At 30.0% G+C, this 19566-nt stretch overlaps 1 protein-coding gene, 1 long non-coding RNA gene and 1 pseudogene across 2 annotated transcripts; all 3 read right to left on the bottom strand.

The window, feature by feature from the left end:
* Positions 1-3539: 3539 nt before the first annotated feature.
* On the bottom strand, positions 3540-7624 carry LOC106758284 (annotated as a pseudogene).
* A 78-nt stretch (positions 7625-7702) lies between these two features.
* Positions 7703-8488, bottom strand: LOC106758833. The gene has a single exon (XM_014641826.2). The coding sequence runs from the start codon at positions 8388-8390 to the stop codon at positions 7929-7931; it is 462 nt and encodes a 153-aa protein (XP_014497312.1). The 5' UTR covers positions 8391-8488; the 3' UTR covers positions 7703-7928.
* A 10087-nt stretch (positions 8489-18575) lies between these two features.
* On the bottom strand, positions 18576-19561 carry LOC111241454. The gene is made up of 4 exons (XR_002667435.1): positions 19452-19561; positions 19326-19382; positions 19123-19233; positions 18576-18992 (listed from the first exon to the last, which is right to left on the bottom strand). It is a non-coding gene; the product is annotated as an uncharacterized LOC111241454 (long non-coding RNA).
* Positions 19562-19566: the final 5 nt, after the last annotated feature.

The raw sequence follows: 19566 nt of genomic DNA, 5'->3' as shown, positions 1-19566 counted from the left end.
AACTTGCGTACGCCTGTTTTTCAGTTGGTACATTTTAGCAATGTGTACCGGGTTTCAGTAGACAAAAATACCCTTATATCATGAATTCTAAGTTTTAAGGTTAAGGGTATTTTAATAATTTTCATTCTCAAAATTAAAAAAAAAAAAAGAAACCCTCAATCCCTTATCCACCTCTCTCATTCCTCTTAACCTTTCTCTTTCATCTCTTTCACTTCAATATTTTCTCTGTCATCTCTACTCTAGACCTAATTGAAAAAAATCAAAAACACTTGTCTTATTTTAATAATTTTCATTCTCAAAATTAAAAAAGAAAAAAGAAACCTCAAACCCTTACTCACCCCCTTCATTCCTCTCAACCCTTTCTCCTTCATCTTTCTCACTCAATACATTTCCTCTGTCATCTCTGCACTATCTCTAACTAAAAAAACACTTATTATTAAATAAAACGGTTAGAGAAAAAAAAATACTTACATAAATAAAAAAATCAAAGCACCTAATTTTTTTCTTTATATAATCATAAATAAAATTTCAAGATTTAGAATTTTTATTGTTTGATTTTATAATTGAGAATTTTATTGTATTTTGATTTGTCTTTTTCTTTAGTAAAGGAAAACAAGTTAATGAATTTCTACCAAAAAAATTAAATGGCCACGAAGCAATGTTATGTAGTAGTCTCAGAATGTAAAGGAATGTAAAGGAATGATGCTCATAAGTCTTGGTGCAAGTTGTGCCCGTCGGCTTTAATATATATAGAGAAGATAATGAAATTAAAGAGATTTTGAATGAACTTTTTTTGAAAGGTGAATATGACTCAACTTTTTACAAAAGTAAATCGTTTAATAATGAATGTTTTTTTAGTTGGGGCTAGTACAGAGATGACAGAGAAAATGTTTGAGTGAGAGAGATGGAGGAGAAACGGTTGAGAGGAATGAAGGAGGTGAGTAAGGGATTGGGGTTTTCTTTTTTTAGTTTTGAGAATGAAAATTATTAAAATAAGACAAGTCTTTCTGATTTTTTTCAATTGGAGCTAAAATAGGGATGACAGAGAAAATGTTGGAGTATAAGAGATGAAAGAGAAATGGTTGAGAGGAATGAGAGAGATGGGTAAGAGTTTGGGGGTTTCTTTTTTTATTTTTTTAATTTTGAGAATGAAAATTATTAAAATACCCTTAACCTTAAAACTTAGAATTCATGATATATAGGGATATTTTTGTCTACTGAAACCCGGTACACATTGTTAAAATGTACCAACTGAAAAACAGGCGTATGCAAGTTAGCAAACCCATATATATATATATATATATATACACACACACACACACACACACAAACACTTCATATAGCATATCGAAACTCATATAAAATCATTTCACATTCATCGAGGAAAACAAAACAGTGCATCAAAAATCACAAAAACACCTTAGAAATAGAAAACCAAAAACCTACAAGAAGGGCACTCAGTGCTTGGAATGGGGCGCCCAAGCGCCAACTCACTGTTTTAGGTCGCCTTGGAGGCGTCCAAGGGGCACTTGAGCCTCGTGACAACAAACAACATAACTTAAAAACTAGTCTTTTAGGCACTTGATCTTGGTTCTAATGATCAAATGGATTTCTTACACCTTATAATTGATCAAAATCACCTTTATAACTAAAGTAAAGTACTCATTTGATCATTAGACTCAAAACTATGTGCACTTAACCATTTGACATCTACAAAAGTGCCAAATTTAGATTTACACATTCTACACCTAGTTTCTGCAACCTAACAACTTGAACAAGTTATAATAGACTTAAACAAATTACAAACCATCACCTTTAGCCTAGACCTTCTAATTCAAAATCTTACTACTCCAAACCTCCAATTTTGCACTTAAAACTATCCAAAACACCACCAATGGACTATCCCTTAGTTCTATATCAGATTTAAAATAATTCATACTTCTAAAAAGTCTCAAATAACATATACTCAGACTTGAAACATCAGGTTTCTCAATCAAAACACTATCTCACAAACTTGCCTATTAAAACCTCATTTTCAACCACAAAACCTATGCATTTGACTTACTTTATTTGAGAAACTGATCGTGTAGACTTGAAGATCTCACTGCAAGGATCGCATAAGCACTCTCTAATCTTCAAACAGACGAATAGGGTACAACAACCATTAGATAGCAGATAGAGAACTATAGAAAAAATAGTTTCTAAAGAGATAATGTATTTTAAAATAATTTAACCCACTTATAACAATTCATTTTATATTAAAATGATTTAATATTAAAATAATAGGTTCTTATTATTTTTAACTTATTACCACTTTTAAAATACCATTTTCTAAGACTTCACACCAGAAGGGAAGAAAAACCAAATTTTGATATATATTTATTGACAAAAAAAAATCGTCAATAATTTTTAGTAAATAATTATCATTGGATTTTAATAGTTGATAATCACTAATTCAATAGTCAGGAATTATAGATGAATTTTTCTATTTGTTAAAAGAATTTATTGACAAATATTTTACGAAAGAATTTTTTGTCATTGATAATACTGTTTTATCAATAATTTTTGTGATCACTCATAAACTTTATTAACGGTTGAATCTATTTATTTTAGTGATATATTATTATACCACTCTTATCTATAAATTATTGTAAGAGACAATTTAACTAAAATATTTATCATTTTGTTTGTTTAGTTGTTTTCGATTACTAGTTACTAACTATTTTTCACCTTACAACTAGAATTTCATACAATTTTACCAAATATTAGAAGCATTAGAACAAATAAACATTCCGAAAACATGTTATACTTCGGGATTTTATACATATTTCCAAAAGCAAAGTTTTCTCTTTTTTTTTTAAAACAAAAACACAGCCATCCATATATTATATTAAGATACCGGTTAATCTAAATCTGGCTAAATATTTATATACTATATCAACATTTGTGAAAAGTCTCATACTTGAATTTTGGTTTAATCTCACCAAAAGTTTTTATTTTGGTCCGAAATTTCAAATAGGTCCTTTTTCTTTTAAAATTGATCTAATTAAGTGTCTGTCGTTAAATTACACTAACCGCCGTTAAGACTTATTTACGTGGTATGGTCAGAGTTGACATTAATGAAACGTGACATTATATAGGAATTTTTTATTAGATATTATGAATGTAATCAGATTTTTGGAATGGCAAAGTGGGAATAATTAAAAAATTTAAGTGCAGTCCCTTTGTATGACAAATGTAATTGAGATTGGAGAAAAAATTGGGGGTAGAGTTCGTGTGAGGAAATTGGGGAAAAAACTGGCGCTTTTTATCTAATCCCAAGAGTTTTACAGTTTTTAATATGAGAAATATATCAATAAACAAGCAGTCTTATGACAGAAATGGATTAAAAAAAATAGAAACTAAGGTAAAATGGAATTGGATTAGAAGCAGTATTTGAAACTACTTAAAACAAAATATATGAACATTTATTTGAAATGGAAGTGAATTGGAGGAAGTTCATTGAAAATCTATCAGGACAAAGAAAACCTCAAACGTAATGAATCATTAATCAATGAAATCAGTATCCTAGAAGATGAATCTTATTTACAAGTTAAGAACGGATTCAAATTGAAAATTTGGAAGGATGAATATATTGGTAATGTGATTCTGCATTGAAAAAAATGGGGAAACGAAGAAAGATTAACCAAGAGCAGTGAATCCTCCACCACTCTTCATCATTTGCCTGAATTCCTTGTAATTCACCATGCCATCTCTGTCAATGTCCACTTTCACGATCATCTTCCGGCACTCCTCCAAGCTCCTCCCTTGTTGAAGACCCAGGGAGGCCAGCACGGCGCGGAGCTCGTCGACGGTGATGAAGCCATCGCGATTCTGGTCGAACACATTGAAGGCCTCCTGCATGTCCTTCTCATCGTCGCGCTCCTCCATTATCGTCTAGTACAGTTCCTCGAACTCTGCCATATCCACGCAGTCGTCACTGTTGACGTCGATCCTCTCGATCATCTCCGCTAGTTCCTTCTCTGGAATCTTTATTCTCAAATTCACCAACGAATCTCTCAGCTCCTTCGCCGATATTCGCCCATCCCCATTCCGATCGAACATATCGAACACACGCCTCATGTCAATCGCCTCATGTCCATTACGCACAACACAACGCCAATTTTTTCCCAATTTCCTCACACGAAGCCTACTTCCAATTTTTCCCCAATCTCAGTTACAATTCTCAAACAAAGGGGTTGCACTTAAATCTTTTAATTATTTCCACTTTACCTTTCCAAAAATCTTTTTTAATTATTTCCACTTTACTCTTCCAAAAATCTGATTACATTCATAATATTTAATAAAAAAATACCTATATAATGTCACGTCTCATTAATTTCAACTCTGATCATATCATATAAATAAGTCTTAACAGCCGTTAATGTAATTTAACAACAAACTCTTGATTCGATCAATTTAAAAAAAAAATGAATCAATTGAGACGTCCAAAAAGAAAATGATCTATTTAAAATTTTAAATAAAAATACAAACTTTTGGAAGATTAAACCTTGAATTTATTACCAGTTTAGTTTATAAATAAAAGTATTCAAATAAAGCACTTGCTTTTAAAAGACGGTTAAAATTAGTTATAACTATTTTTACAATTGTTCTTTTACAACCTATTGATATGCACACCAATTTAATACAAACTCATGAGTTGAATTGAGGTAGTTAATTGACTTTGTATAATAATAATAAAAAAAAGGTGTTTCAATATTATTCTACTCTTGATTTCGTGTATGTTAAAAGAAAGGCTTCTATTTTAATATAATTTTAACTTTTGATGAAATAGTCATTCATTTGACTGTGCCTGTGCATACCAAAAAATTAAAAAAAAAAATCGTGTTCTTTACAACAATAAACAGACGAATTATATGTTAGAGAATGACAGTATTATCCTTCGGTCAACATTTTGACTGTCGTAGATGTCCAAAATTAATTTAATCAGTCTTTATTTTATGATTAGACAGTAGGGTTTGACTCTTTTAAAATATGTAAATATAAGTAAATATTCATAATAATTAATCATAAAAAATAAATTTTTGTTTGTCCAGGTAATATAATTTTTAATTTATTTTCCTCCTATTTTATTTTACAGCTAAATAAAGTGAACATTTCAGCATGTGAAACTTTAGAATTTTATTTGATGCGTGTGAAGACTTCAAAGGTTCAAAAATGCGTCTTTCTTTATTAAGTCAATTCTGGTGACTCTGTATAAAGCAAGTTGTATAACAACTCATTAAATAATTATTTGACAATCATTAATGTCTCCTGTTACAATAACCATAAATATTACTCTAACTAATGCTTTTATGATAATAATAAAAAAAAATTTTATCATAAAATAATGGATTAAATATGTTTTTAGTCCGTGATTTTGGTTTTAGTTTATTACAATTTAGTATTTTAACTTTAGAAAACTCTGGTTTTAGTTTTTTTTATCAATTTTTTTTTAACTTTATTTGTTGTTTCAAACGCCTTTCTCAGTTAATATTGAAGCAAAAATGTGTCAAACAATGTAAACAGTCCAAATACTATAATAAAACGTGCTTGAAACAACAAATAAAGTTAAGAAAATTTAATAAAAATGACTAAAACTAGAATTTTCTAAAATTGAAGACTAAATTGTACCTTAGTTTGAAAATAGACTAAAACCAAAATCGCCCCAAAGTACAGGGACTAAAAATATATTTAACCCTAAATATAATTAACAACTACAAAATTAAGAACAAGTATGATAAAATACATTAAAAAATGAAAAACTATTGGTATATATGTTCTATATATCATATATCATATCATATTATACATTTATAACTATAATTAGTATATATTTTCCTCACACACTTTAAACTATTCAGGTACTCCAAAAGTGTACTGCATTTATAATTTATTTTTTATATTTATTCTTGCTTTCTTTTACAAAAAAATATAGCAACATAGATTTTTTTTACACTTATTATAATAAAATATATTAACATTATGATGGAGACTCTCCTATATTTAGTTACGTTTTTAAAATGCCCCTTTTGTTAAAAAATAAAAAAAATTTTAACTTTTTCATATGTGATTTTTTAAAAATAATTTATGAATATAATTAATTTAATTTCAAAGATTTATAAAATATGAAATAACAGGATCTTGCACGAACTTTTTGAACTTACATAACAATAATTTAAAGAAAAATATGTATTTTAAAAGCAAATATAAAGTATTTTGTTTATCTTTATAAAGTGATTGTTTAGCTATTATTCTATCATATAAAATCATGTCAACTGAAGTCTATTTTAACGATAATTGTTGCTTGAATTATAAAAATCATCTTATAAAAATCATCTAGTACACAAAAAACATTCTATAGTAGACTATTATTAAAAATAGTAAACAATTTTATTTGTTTGTTATATATTATTTTAAATACATAAAATTAAACATTGAACATGTTTTAAAGTCAATAAATTATGCCTGTGATAATGTGTTGAGTACAAAATAAATGATAAAGTGTGGATTAAATACTTAATAATTAATACAAAATACAATAATAAATTGATTCTAACTTATTCTCGTGTGTGCTAGCATATATATGTTTAGACTTTTGGTTTGAACAGTAGATTTAAAGTAGGGATAATGATATTTAGACAACATTTTTTTGACAACATTTAAACATTGATTACGTGTCAATCTGTGATTGGTCAAAAATTACTCTACAATAATGTTTGTGATTATTATTATTGATTGTGGAGTAATTTTTGACTAATCACAGATTGACACGTAATCAATGTTTGAATGTTGTAAAAAAAATGTTGTCTAAATATCATTCAGTAAGTATAATAATAGGAAAGTTTGAAACTGGAGGAAATTTACCAAAGTAGCAAGCTAACAAAAACAGTTATAGTGATTTTTTTAATACAATTTTTCAATATATACACCAACATACATGTGGTAATGGACCACAAACATATTTTTAATTATATTAACCGTTAGTTAAGTTTAAATAAAATTAATAAAATAAAATAAAAATTGTTGTATGAAATATGTGAATATTATTTATCTCTAAAAAATAAAATAACATAATTTTGATTAAATATTGCACTATTATTAAATTTTTTTCATGTGTTGAAAGTCTTGTATCGACTAAAATAAGATCGATATAATATATTAATGGGTATAAATCTCACTTTACAAACCGATTTTGTAAAGTTAAATTAGACTTAAAATACACTCCTAAACATATATCATAGTTAAATTAGACTTAACATATACTCCTAACATATATCTATATGATCGTTAATATAAATATTTTCACTTTGAATTAAAGATTTAAAATCCACTTCAAATTCATTAAAAAAAAACCTTGAGCTATAGAATTAATAATGGGAAATTTGAGCTGTTGTTTTGAAAATGTTGTTTTGATTAGTTGGGAGTCTCTATCAAGTGTCATAAAAAGACGGGGTCATATCATATGCACAAGGCTTTGATATTTGATTTTGGTCCCATACTTAACCCACTCACATCAATGAACCTCCAAAACCTAAACCCCACCAATCATTAAAAACTGCCACTTCCACAATGGCCCCACCATTTCGATTTCGTCGTTACCACAAAATATTCGGTCCAATCCCCACCCACCAAGAAACCTATCAATTTTAATTCAAAATAATAAACACAATAATTATACTATTATTAAAAAAACAAAAACTTCTCCCTGCAAATTAAAATCTCAAATTCCGATCTGGTACATATAGGTCACGATCCAAAAACAAAAAAAAAGAAAAAAATACTCCGCAAAATGATAAATCTCAGAAGATCTATGAACAAAACTCGTAACAGTAGTAAATCACTAATAGTAATTAGCTTATGGTCCTACGATAACGTTTCGTTTGATTCTAATCTTGGAATCCCGTTTTCGCCCAAATCGCGTTTCGAACTCTACTAAGATCGCGTCCTTTGAGCGTTCTCCCAACTCCTTCGTGCACTGACAAGGAAGCGATTCTCGTTTTCGCCAGAAACTCGTGCGGAGGAACTCTCCCTCCTCCTTCCTCCTCATCGCTTTGAGGTTCTTCGTAGTCATAGTTCCTCCTCCGGTTCTGTCCGTACTCGTTGCCGAGGATCTTCGACCAGTCCGGTACGTTCACCGGCAGCGATCCCGAAGCACCGACACGGCCGACGGTAACAGAGGAGTTACTGTGGAATCTCGAGGAGCGTACAGATTTGCAGAATTCCGAAGAGTTAGCGTTTGCAGAGTTGTAGAGATCAGATTCATCGAATTCAAAGGTGGAATCGGAGAGTGAATCTCTGTCTACGGCAGGGAGGAAACGATAGGTAGCTCTGCGAACGTTGGCGGCCATGAAAATGTGAGATGGATAAAACTCGAACCGATACGATTGAGAGTTGGTTTGAACTACCAGGTTGTTCGGCACTGTACTGTGTTGGTTCCTTACAAGTGCTTTTATAAAGGTTAGCTTGCTTTTTGAAAAAAAAAAAAAAAAAAAGAAAAAATTGTTGAGTTTTGTTTGGTTGCGTAAGCATTGTGGATAAGGCATGAGGGGAATGGGCGGAGTGGATTTACGAAAGTAGCCCGCATTGGAAATAATGGGGTGAATGTGAAAAAGTAAATTGAGGGTTACGAGAAGGATTGAAGAAAGTTGTCGCGGAGCGGGGTTCCACTCACCTGGGCGGGATAGAAAAAAGAGGACAGGGTGGTCCCATTTAGAGGATCGAGAAATGGGACACGTGTGAAGCGTGGGAAGGGGAAGGAGCACGATGACGATGGTAATGAATTGGGTTGGATTAAGTGCACAACCCTTTCATATTTCCAGCTGACTACAACTGTATCTCAATTGTCCTCTCAAATGCAGACACCCATGACCACCTTGTTTATCCTTTCAAAGTTTCATATTAGGACAGATATAAGTACTTCAAAATTTATAAATTCATTTTGTATATTAAGGTGGATTTCAAATCTACGTATAGGATGTTCTGAAGATGAATTTTAAAAAGAGTATGTGAATGAATTTAAGTAAATTTAAAAATATTTTTTTGTTTTTTTAATATATTTAGATATTAAAAGTGAATAAATTTGATAATAAAGTTTGTCAAAATCTATAAATGATTGTTTATGTGATAAACAAAAAATGAAATTTTAACAGATAAAAAAATTATAAAATTATCTTTGATGATAAAAAAATTTTGAGTTAAAAATTATAAAATAAGTTAATTTTGTATTAAGGTGGATTTCAAATCTAATTTTAGGATATTCTGAAGATTAATTTAAAAAAGAGTGTATGGATAAATTTATTCATCTATCTTTAATTGTACCTGTTTCTGTATTTGGGACACGAAATCGTTCGGCCAAACCCTTGCACCTACTCCCGATCGTCTAGCTTGCTTCGTCAGTTCGCGACCTTGACTGCTGACCGGGAAGTCCTGCAGAGAAAACACTCCGACGCCCAAGTCAGATAGAGGTTTAGTTGCACCTACTCCCGATCGTCCAGCTTGCTTCGTCAGTTCGCGACCTTGACTGCTGACCGGGAAGTCCTGTAGAGAAAACACTCCGACGCCCAAGTCAGATAGAGGTTTAGCCAAAACGAGTGATTAAAATCAGAAAATCGTACTTTACCTGACCCTTGACTCCCTATTTATAGATTCTATATTCATAACTGCCCATTAATTGTCTCAAACCGCCGCATCTTCCGTTACTTTCCAATCAATACTCATGAATGCATTTCTATGCTTATATCCACTGACCGATCTACACTTACACCCTCTCCCATAACCCCAGCCGATCGGTCCACCCGTACCCCCTCCACTACAGTACCAATTTAATTTTTTTAACTAAATTTTATTAAGTTTATATGATATTTTAAACACATTTTTAGATAATTTAAAGTATATATATGTTACTTAAGCATTGTCATGTAGCTCGAGAATCCGACGTTTTAATTAATATAATAGTATTTTTTCATCAAAAGCTACATAAACACATATTATTTTTGTCCTAACTACATAAGAGATTGACACCATTTATTTATTTTTAAAAAAAAAAAAAATTAAGACAATGGATTAGTAGATCTTGAATCTTATATGATGGTCTACCTTTTCATTTCTATTCAATACGAGACTTAGAGTTATGGGATTCTAACAATTTCCTATGAGTCCTTCAACATTGATATACTCCCCTGTAATAAATAACTATGATTCTCCATCTCTTCTATAGCAGAAGTCTTATCTACGAGTACAACATGATCTGCATTGAACACTTATTGCTCCATTTCACGACCCATGATCACACCACAGAACATCTTTTGCTCTCTACTTCCTATGATTCATTTGGTTATTTGTCTTCGACCGCCTGTGAGGGGATTTACCTTACCATGAAGGAACATACTCGTCTGAACTAGGTCACCAAAACTAACCATCAAATCTAATACCAATTATATGTTGACTTTCCTCACATAAATAACTTAGATATTATTATGAAACACGTTTGAAACGTCAAATATATCTAACAAAATTTAGTTAAAATAATTAAATTCATGCATTTATAAAATTGAGGGATTAAATTAAACTAAAATTTTGAACATGGACTATTTTCAATTTTCTATCAAAAACTAAAGGGACAAAAATATATTTAACATCCAATTTTATTTTGTTTATTTGGTAAATTATTGGAATTAAAATTAATGAATGGCGTAATGTTAATGACTTCCAATTGAGTTATATAGTTTTGCACGAGAATAATTTAGCTAGTGTAGGGCATTAGCCTACGTTGTTTCCTAGATATTGGATCCATTACCTGAACTAAGAAGTAAAAAAAGCAGTTTAACATGTAACTCTAATTATTGATATGTTGAATATGTGCCAAACTTTTGATAGTGATTTGTAGAAGTCATATATAAGGTTATGTGAATATAATATAATTGAAAGCATAAGCATCTCGTCCACCACTTTAGCTTGACAATTGAGACTCAATGAATCATAGTAGCCTCCTTTTCACATTTTTCTAAAGCAATTTCCATTACTTTACTTTTAAATGCAAGTGAGTGCATTAAGAATGTCTTAACTAGCTGTCCAAAAAGAGTATAACCAAAATAATATTCCAACCACAATTTATATCCTTTTTTTATATCTAAAGATCAATGACTATGTCTCTTTCTCACTTTTTCTCTTTTTTATATTATAATTTCCTTACACCATCTTTTTTATTTCATTTAGTATTATATATCATGTTATATACAACTAGAGAGATTAAAGTTTGCAATTTACATAGAATTGCAATACCTAACAAACATATTTAAGTTGCAATTAGATGAAGTTTTTTAATTTGCTAAAAGTTAAAGATTCGCTATACTATTATATATATATATTGTTCCTTGTATACCAATACCGTGTTATTTTTTAAGATATGATCAATATTAATTATTTTTTATGATATATTTACATATGGTCACACATGCTTTAATAATTTGTGTGACACGTCTAAATCAACCTTCAAAAGCTTGATGATCAATGTCGTATGCTCTCACAAAGTGGGATTTGGTATCTAATTATATTTATACCATATCATAACTTTATTAAAAAATAATATTTAGAACTGCATATTTAAAGGATATTGTTAAATAAATAGATATGTTTTATACGAATTCGTAATGGGATTACGTTGAAAAATATGAGGAGGCATATTAACAATACTTTGTTTTATAAAATCTAACCATTTTTAATTCTATAATTAACATTCTAAATGGATTATTAACATTATTCTTATGAAAAAGGCTACAGAGATCCTGAAAAACAAGCACCATTATTCATTAGCATCAAAACTCATGGGTTCTCTGTTTCACATCACCAAGTGGAAGGACTACGAAGATTCCTCTAGAAAAACTATTTTAATAAGCCCAATTAAACAAAAAGTATACAATGTGTGAAAAAAAAAATGCAGCAATTAGTTTTTAAATTAGGCAAGTAGGTTAATAAATAGTGAAAAAAGTATCTAAGCAAATGATTCAAATGAAAAAAAAAAAGAATTACAGTTATAACATTTTCTTTGTTTTAATATGTCATGTTATATGAGTGAAGAATGCTTATTTATAAATTTTATTCATTATTGAGAAATGAATTTAAATTTAATTCAACTTGGAGATGATACGAAAAGTAAGATAAATTTATTTATTTTAATTAACCTAAGATTTTTAACACGTTTTTCATTTCAAAACTACACTTAATATTTATGAATGATTCTATAACTATATAAAAGATAGTATATTATAAATCAAATAAATAACAAATATTTTTAAAAATATATATAAATTACTATAATATTATATTAAGAATTACATTTTAAGTTTAATTCAATTATAAAAAAACATATATTCAGATAAAATTTACTTTTACTTATTCTATATTTATATACTTTCGATGTGAGATCGAATAACCAAATTCCTACACAATTTTTCTACGCAGCCGGTCGATCTTTCTCACGTCTCCTTCTTTCAACCTTGTTCTCTTAAAGTCGATCGTCCTTTCCTTCATCTCTTCCACAGTCTAAGTCCACCCGGAAGGGTACGTGCCAAAGGTTCTCCGATCTTAAAGTCAATACAATGTCTGTTTGGTAATCTGAGAGTTATATTAAATGTGTAATTAATGAATCTGCTTACCTCTTACCTCTCACCTATATTTATAGTATTGATTATGGACCTGGGATTAGAGAAGCCTTAATTAAGACCCAATCACGACCTAATAATCCTAAATCTCGTCTTACCTTAACCATGTCTGATAATCTGTCTATAATGACCGTATGCTTAACACAATCGGTCTTGTCCATGTCTGTAAATCGTCTTGCTCGACACGTACGATATGTCTCCGTATATATATGGGTCAGTTTATCTGTGATTTACTTTTATTATGACTGGTGATTTTTACTTTTGTTTTCTTTTATTTACAAGATTAAAATTTAAAAATCTGTGTAAGAAAACTGAATTCAATAACCATATAATCAATTTTGGTATTTTTTTTTTTTTAAGTTTGATATTCTGAAGCTGGTAAGAGAGATATTATAGGTGTTCTTGGTGTGGGATAGGTCTGATAGTGTTAAATAGCTAGACTTGGTTTAATAAGCTATGCTGGTATGAATGAGTATGAATGATAGATTAAAGTTTCCAATTTATCTAATAATGATTGCTATATGCATTAGTTTTCTTAATAGCTATGCCAATTTTGCATGTTACAATCTAGCATGGTAGTTTCCTTTATTGTCTATAGCTATCTCAATTTATGTACAATTCATCATGATTTGCAGAGATACCCTTTTGTACGCGTATTTTTGAAGAACACACCACTCCCATAGCATTGCTAGAGTAGCTAGGTTTTTGTACGCATTTATTGCTTCTTGAAAGTTGAAATGGTCCCATATTTGCTGTCACTATGTCACTATCACCATTCAAAATTATCAACAACAAACTTTCTCAAAGAATATCAATATATCTAAATTTTATACTAAATAGAAACGATACACTAAAGCAATATATAAGAATTAAGATTTATTTAATCTATTATTTTAGATTAAATTTGTGTTAATTTTGTATATAGTTGAATTTAAGTTTTATTTTTTAGAACACTTTTTTTTAATAAACCTAACATATGAATTACTTTTATGATATACGATAGGATAAAACAAAATTAAACATATATGAATTTATATACCTATAAAATATCTTTATTAGTAGAGATATTTTTAAGTGCCATAAAAAAAATATATAAAAGTTTGATCTAAAATAAACAATATCATATCTTTTATGAAGATCTGTGAATATAATAATTTTTAAGCATTTAATATATTAGTTTAAACAAATTTGCATATGTAAATTAATTTTATTGATGCATATTTAACATTTTTATTTTTATAAAGAAACAATAAATAGTTTATTTTAATATATCTAAAACCTAAGTTTTAATAGCATTATCTTTGATCCATTCCACATCTTTCAGACGGGACTTGTGATGTGTATGGGCATTCAAGCTATCCAACCTTATCATTCTAACTTAATTCTTCTACGTTTCACTCTTTCCATCCTTATTTGATTTCTTGATTACTTTTTACTTTTTCCATTTTTGAAAACTTTATTTATAGGTATTTATAGAAAAAGAATATATTTTCTTTTAAGTTATGTGAGATTTTTTTTTTTATAAATAGTCTATGCATAATAAGTTAATTTTAGTATACAGCCGAAGCTATCTAACCATAACCTAACACGTTTCTTTACTGAGTCCATACAAAACTATACAAGAGTCATATTTTTATAAAAGTTTAAACCTCTTTTTGTCTCTAAGTTATAAACGGATGTTCAGTTTAGTCTTTGTTTTTAAAAATGTAAACCTTTGATTCCTAAGTTATAAAAAATTGTATCAAATGAGTCATTTTTTATGTTTATGGTCAAAGTACAAAAAGCAATATAAAATATTGTTATTATTAAGAAACAAATCAGAGCAATTTAAAGAGGTAGCGGTTGTTAAGAAACAACCAAAACTAGTATTTCAAGTTAAAAAAAGACTCATTTGATATATTTTTTTATAACTTAGGAACCAAAGATTTACATTTTTAAAAACGGAAACTAAATTGAATATCCGCTTTTTATAAAATCAAAAGTATACAGTGATTTCTGAGAGTACACACATCAAGAACACAATGTTTTCATTTTTTGTATTAAAAGTTGGGAAATTTAAATGGTAACATAGCGAGTTTAAAAGATAAATATTTTAATGCCTGAGTATTGATAATATTATTTTTCAACAGAATTTAAAGTTTCAGAAAAATTATTCAAACAGAAGATAAAATATCGAAAAAGTGGTCAATTGCATTTTATCTTTTGCTTATTCTGTACATGTATACACTGCTTTATTGATTAAAAATAAAAATTTCATAAATACTTCAATTAAAAAAAAATTTACTGCTAAGATTAGTGTGTTTTTTTTTGACATAAACCATGACTTTAAATAATATCTGATCTCATCCAAAATGCTCATAAGAAAAATATGCAAAAGTTCAGTTAAAATAATTTTAATATATTATGTACAAGTCCAATCTTAGAATTTCTTATAGGCGTGATTAAATAAATGTTGGGATAATAGCCACTAAATTTCCCTGAGTTTCCTCTTTTCCATTAGTTTTCAACGGAAAACTTTATGATCACATGCGTATAAATGCAGTTTCGATGAATGAACAGTTTTCATGAATCGATCAATAATTTTCATTAATCGATAGTTTTCATCAACAAAGTTTGGTTGAGTTTCGTATTAACAGTTGTTTTTCTGCTTTATTATCTCTCTCTGTGTTCCATTAAAAAACAGAGAGAGATCAATGCACAAAAAGCTCTGGTAAGCGAAGGTTATCAGCGTTGATCATATCGTATTGATTGATAGAAAAAAGTAAAGATGGCGAAAGAGGTGAAGCAGAGTATAACGATGGCATGGAACGAGGTTGCACCTTCGCATTTGGAGTTTCCTATGAAGAGTCGAAGTAGTCCGAGGTTAGAGACCATAATGGAGAACAACGATGAAGAAATTGATGATGAAAAAGAATTGTTTCAATACCCAAAAGCTCTTCGCATTAGGGTTAAGCATTGCAAGGGAACCCTACAAGCCTAGTTTGTAGGGCCAAAGCTTGGTGCCATCACAATGTACATAACTTATTTTTGCGTCCATGAGACGTGCTTTTTTATTACTTCTTCGTATAGGTACTTTTTTGCATTCAAAAAAGCCCGTTTGGAACTTCCCTCAGGGCCTTTTTAAAGCACAATTTGTTATTCAATTGGGCTACTATTTCTTCTTCTACTAAATTAATCTTTCTTCTTTTGGGCTCTACAGTTTCTAACTTTGTACGGTCAATAGATTTCAATTTTGTCACAATCAATTGCTGAAAATATAAGTACTGCCCTTCCAAATATTTCATCGTCCACCTTTAATTTTTAAAAATAATTTTAGAGATTAAGTTTCTCTTCAATAAGTTTCAAAATATATTGAATGATTTTTTTTTACAATAGATTTCGAAATTTGTAGAATGAATTTCAAAATTCGTTGAAAATATTTTTAAAAGATTCAATAAATTTCGAAATTTATAACAATTTTTTTTATCTGATTTTAAAATTCGATAAAAATATTTTTTAACAAATTTTTAAATTTATTAAATAAAAAAATTTAACAAATTTTAAAACTCGATGAAGAAAAAAATCTCATAAAAAATTTTAAAATTTATTGAAGAATTTTTTTCAATAAATTTTAAATTTCATTGAAGTCTTAAAAAACCTCTCAATGAATTTCAAAAATTCCTTCGATGAATTTTAAAATTCGTTGAAGCATAACATGGAGTGTAGAATAGGATAGTTTTTGAATTTGAAAGCAATTTAGATATATAGAATGAAATGACAAATACAAGTGGAAATTACTTCATCATAACCAAAAGTGCAAGCTGGTATTTAAATGAGGTGTTGCTCCCTCCACCACCACCACCTTTGTTCTTTCCACCTCTCCAACTCTCTATAATTTTTTTTAATTACAAAATTAATCTCTTTTATTTTTTAACTTTATTTATTTACTTAATCCTAATTTTCTTTTTATATTTACTCATCACCTTCTCACCCTCAAACTCTTTGAAAACAGAATTAAATTAAAATAAGAATAATATAAAACTAATACAAAAAACACTAAGATCCAATCTCCAAAAGAATGTAGAGAGAAAAGTAGCGAGAACTATGTCGAAGATCGAACCTCGAAGTGTTGAATTGAAGAAAGAGAGACGAAGAATAAGAGTTAGAGAGAAATTCGAGCAAATGTTCGAAACTGAAAAAAGCTAAAACCGCAAAAAAGCGACACGAAACAGAGTGATGGGAGGTGTGTTGTTTTTATTTGACGGCATCCCAAGTAGGGATGACAAAAAAATCTGTCGGTACGGGTATCTACGGGTAAAATCCACGACGGGTAGTTATTACTTGTAGATATTTGCTACCTGCGGGTAACAGATAGTGAATATTTTAATATCCGCTTCTAAACGGGTTGGGTATGGGTAATACACTATCCGAGCCGCGAGTACCCTTACCCGCAAAAATAATAAAAAATAATAATTTTATATATTTTGAATTAAATTTAATCAAAAATAAAATAAAACAATATTTTATTAGGTTAAATTTAATTAAAATTAAATTTTAATTTATATTTAACTTAATATATTATATATATATATTGTAAATTTATTTAAATTTTATTTTAAAATGTATAAAATATTTTTTTTTATTTTTTGCAAGTGTCAACGAGTACCCGTGGATTTTAAAATACCCGCGGGTATTTTTTAACAAGTACTCGACGGGTAACAGGTCGGGTAGCGGGTAAAATTTTATCCGGTTGGTTGGGTTGTGGATAGGCACTATCTGTGTCCAACCCGACCCGTTGTCATCCTTAATCCCGAGGTTTTTTTTCCTTAATTTTGTATTTTATTTTTTCTGACGCGGGTTGCATCCAAATTGTGCGTTTTGAGTTTGCTGAGACCGGACACGTGTGCTCTGAATAACAACAGCAAAATTTATGCTAATGAAAAAGCTTCATAAAAAAGAAGTTTAACAATTATGATAAAAATATATATACTGTTACTATTGCTGATAAAATAGATGTCGACATCCGTTTCACCTTAAACGGATGCTGACATCCGTCGACGGATGTTCATATCCGTTTAAAGGTTTCAATGCTAATTTAGAATTGATTACGTACCTTGACGCAGTGCACCTCCTTCAAGCATCACCAAGACTGAAATTTGGTACTGGAACCACCACCACTTGCAACCTCTTACTCACCACACTCTCATACCATAATGAAAGAAAGAGAGGAGAAAGAATAATGAAACAGTAATAATGAGAGTACGAAGTAGAACGTAAAAGAGGATGAAGAGGTTATGTGGCATTGTATGCATGTAGAGGACTGGAGTGGGTAAAAGTTATAAAATATTAACCATAAAAGTAAAATTTTACTCAAAAATAAAATATGAATGGAGAGATGGAATAAGAGATAAAAGAGGAAGGGGAAGGTGGAGAAATAAGTGGTGGTGGTGGAGGAAACAACACCCTTAATTGGGCCTGAAGCTCTCACTGGTGCCCTTAACCTTACCCAACAAATAGTCCATTTCTTCTTACACCCTATAATTTTCATTACAGCGTATGGGGGGTGGTCAAAAGATCAAAGAACATGTTTTTGACTGAGCAATTTAGAAGTTATATATATACATATTTTTTTTTTTATTTTTCTTTTGCATAAAAAGCTTTTATATTAATTCTGTTTAACCGGGAGATTCAAAGCGAACTAACATGTTAACATTTTCGACACAAACCTAAAATTGTTATGATGTTTACCAACTTTGAGTATGTGTGGGCGTTGCATATCCTAAGTTTATAGGTTTGGTAAAGTAATTAAGTTCTCAAGGAATTTGGACAATAACTACACACTGAACTTTTTTGGTTCACCCATATATATAAAAACGAACCTTTTGTTGTCTTAATTAAGTTAATGTTTTGAGAAGAAGACAGCAATTATTGGAATCCTCCAGCGTGTGAGTGATTAGAAATATGTTTTGGTCGTATCTTTCCAACCACTCTCAGACATGGACAACAAATGTGCCACTGAAGCAATGTTTCTATGCATAGTTTTCTGGAAATAAATAAAATTGGAAAAACAACGATGACGAGGATTGCGATAACAACACCCAAGTGACATGAATAGCCGCCCACCTAACTCCGCTACATATATATACCGTATAGTCCATTTCTCTTATTTCAAACATCATGTGTGCATAATTTAAGAAATAGGAAATTGGGTTTGTGGCTCAGAATCATACACGTGTCCAAGGCTTTAACTCTTAAGGTGTTGACGGTTGTGTGAGATGAGAATGACCGTGGAGGTGGTGGACGGTGGCTCTCCTTTGAAATTTATCAACATAGAAACAAGAAAACATGTTTTCATATATAAATATTTTATCTTAATTTAATGCTTTTTTAGAAAAATTAAAAAATATATAATTGTTTTGGTCGTGGATCCGGTCACACTCACCTACACATTTACTTCTCAATCCTGCAAGCCGTCTGGTCACCTATGCCTTCTTTCCAACCTTCAGTCCGTCCGTCTCTAGCGTTTTTCCTCCAGTAACGGTCGGTCGGCTACCTGCCAAAGATACTCCGACGTTCAAGTTAGAATTAAGTCCGTTCGGTTACTCGGTTCTTAGTATTAAATGCAATTCAATTCAAGTCACTTACCTCTTACTGTTGATATCTGTATATAATGTCCGTTTTGGACCCGAGGTTAAGGCTCTTCTAATCAAAGTCCAATAACACTTTAATCAGGACCCAAAAACTGTTAAACTCCTATTAAAATTAACTTACCTCAGAATCTCTCGGACGTGGTCGATCGGCCATTTCAGTCTCCCTTTATTCTTGATGCCGGCCGACCACAGATCAGCCTGTTGCCCAATATTTCTTCTAGTCGACTCATAGCCGG

This window comes from Vigna radiata, chromosome 4, assembly GCF_000741045.1.
Source record: "Vigna radiata var. radiata cultivar VC1973A chromosome 4, Vradiata_ver6, whole genome shotgun sequence".
NCBI lineage: Eukaryota > Viridiplantae > Streptophyta > Magnoliopsida > Fabales > Fabaceae > Vigna > Vigna radiata.
The sequence above is the reverse complement of the archived record's forward strand: the minus strand, read 5'-3'. Positions and strand labels throughout refer to the sequence as shown.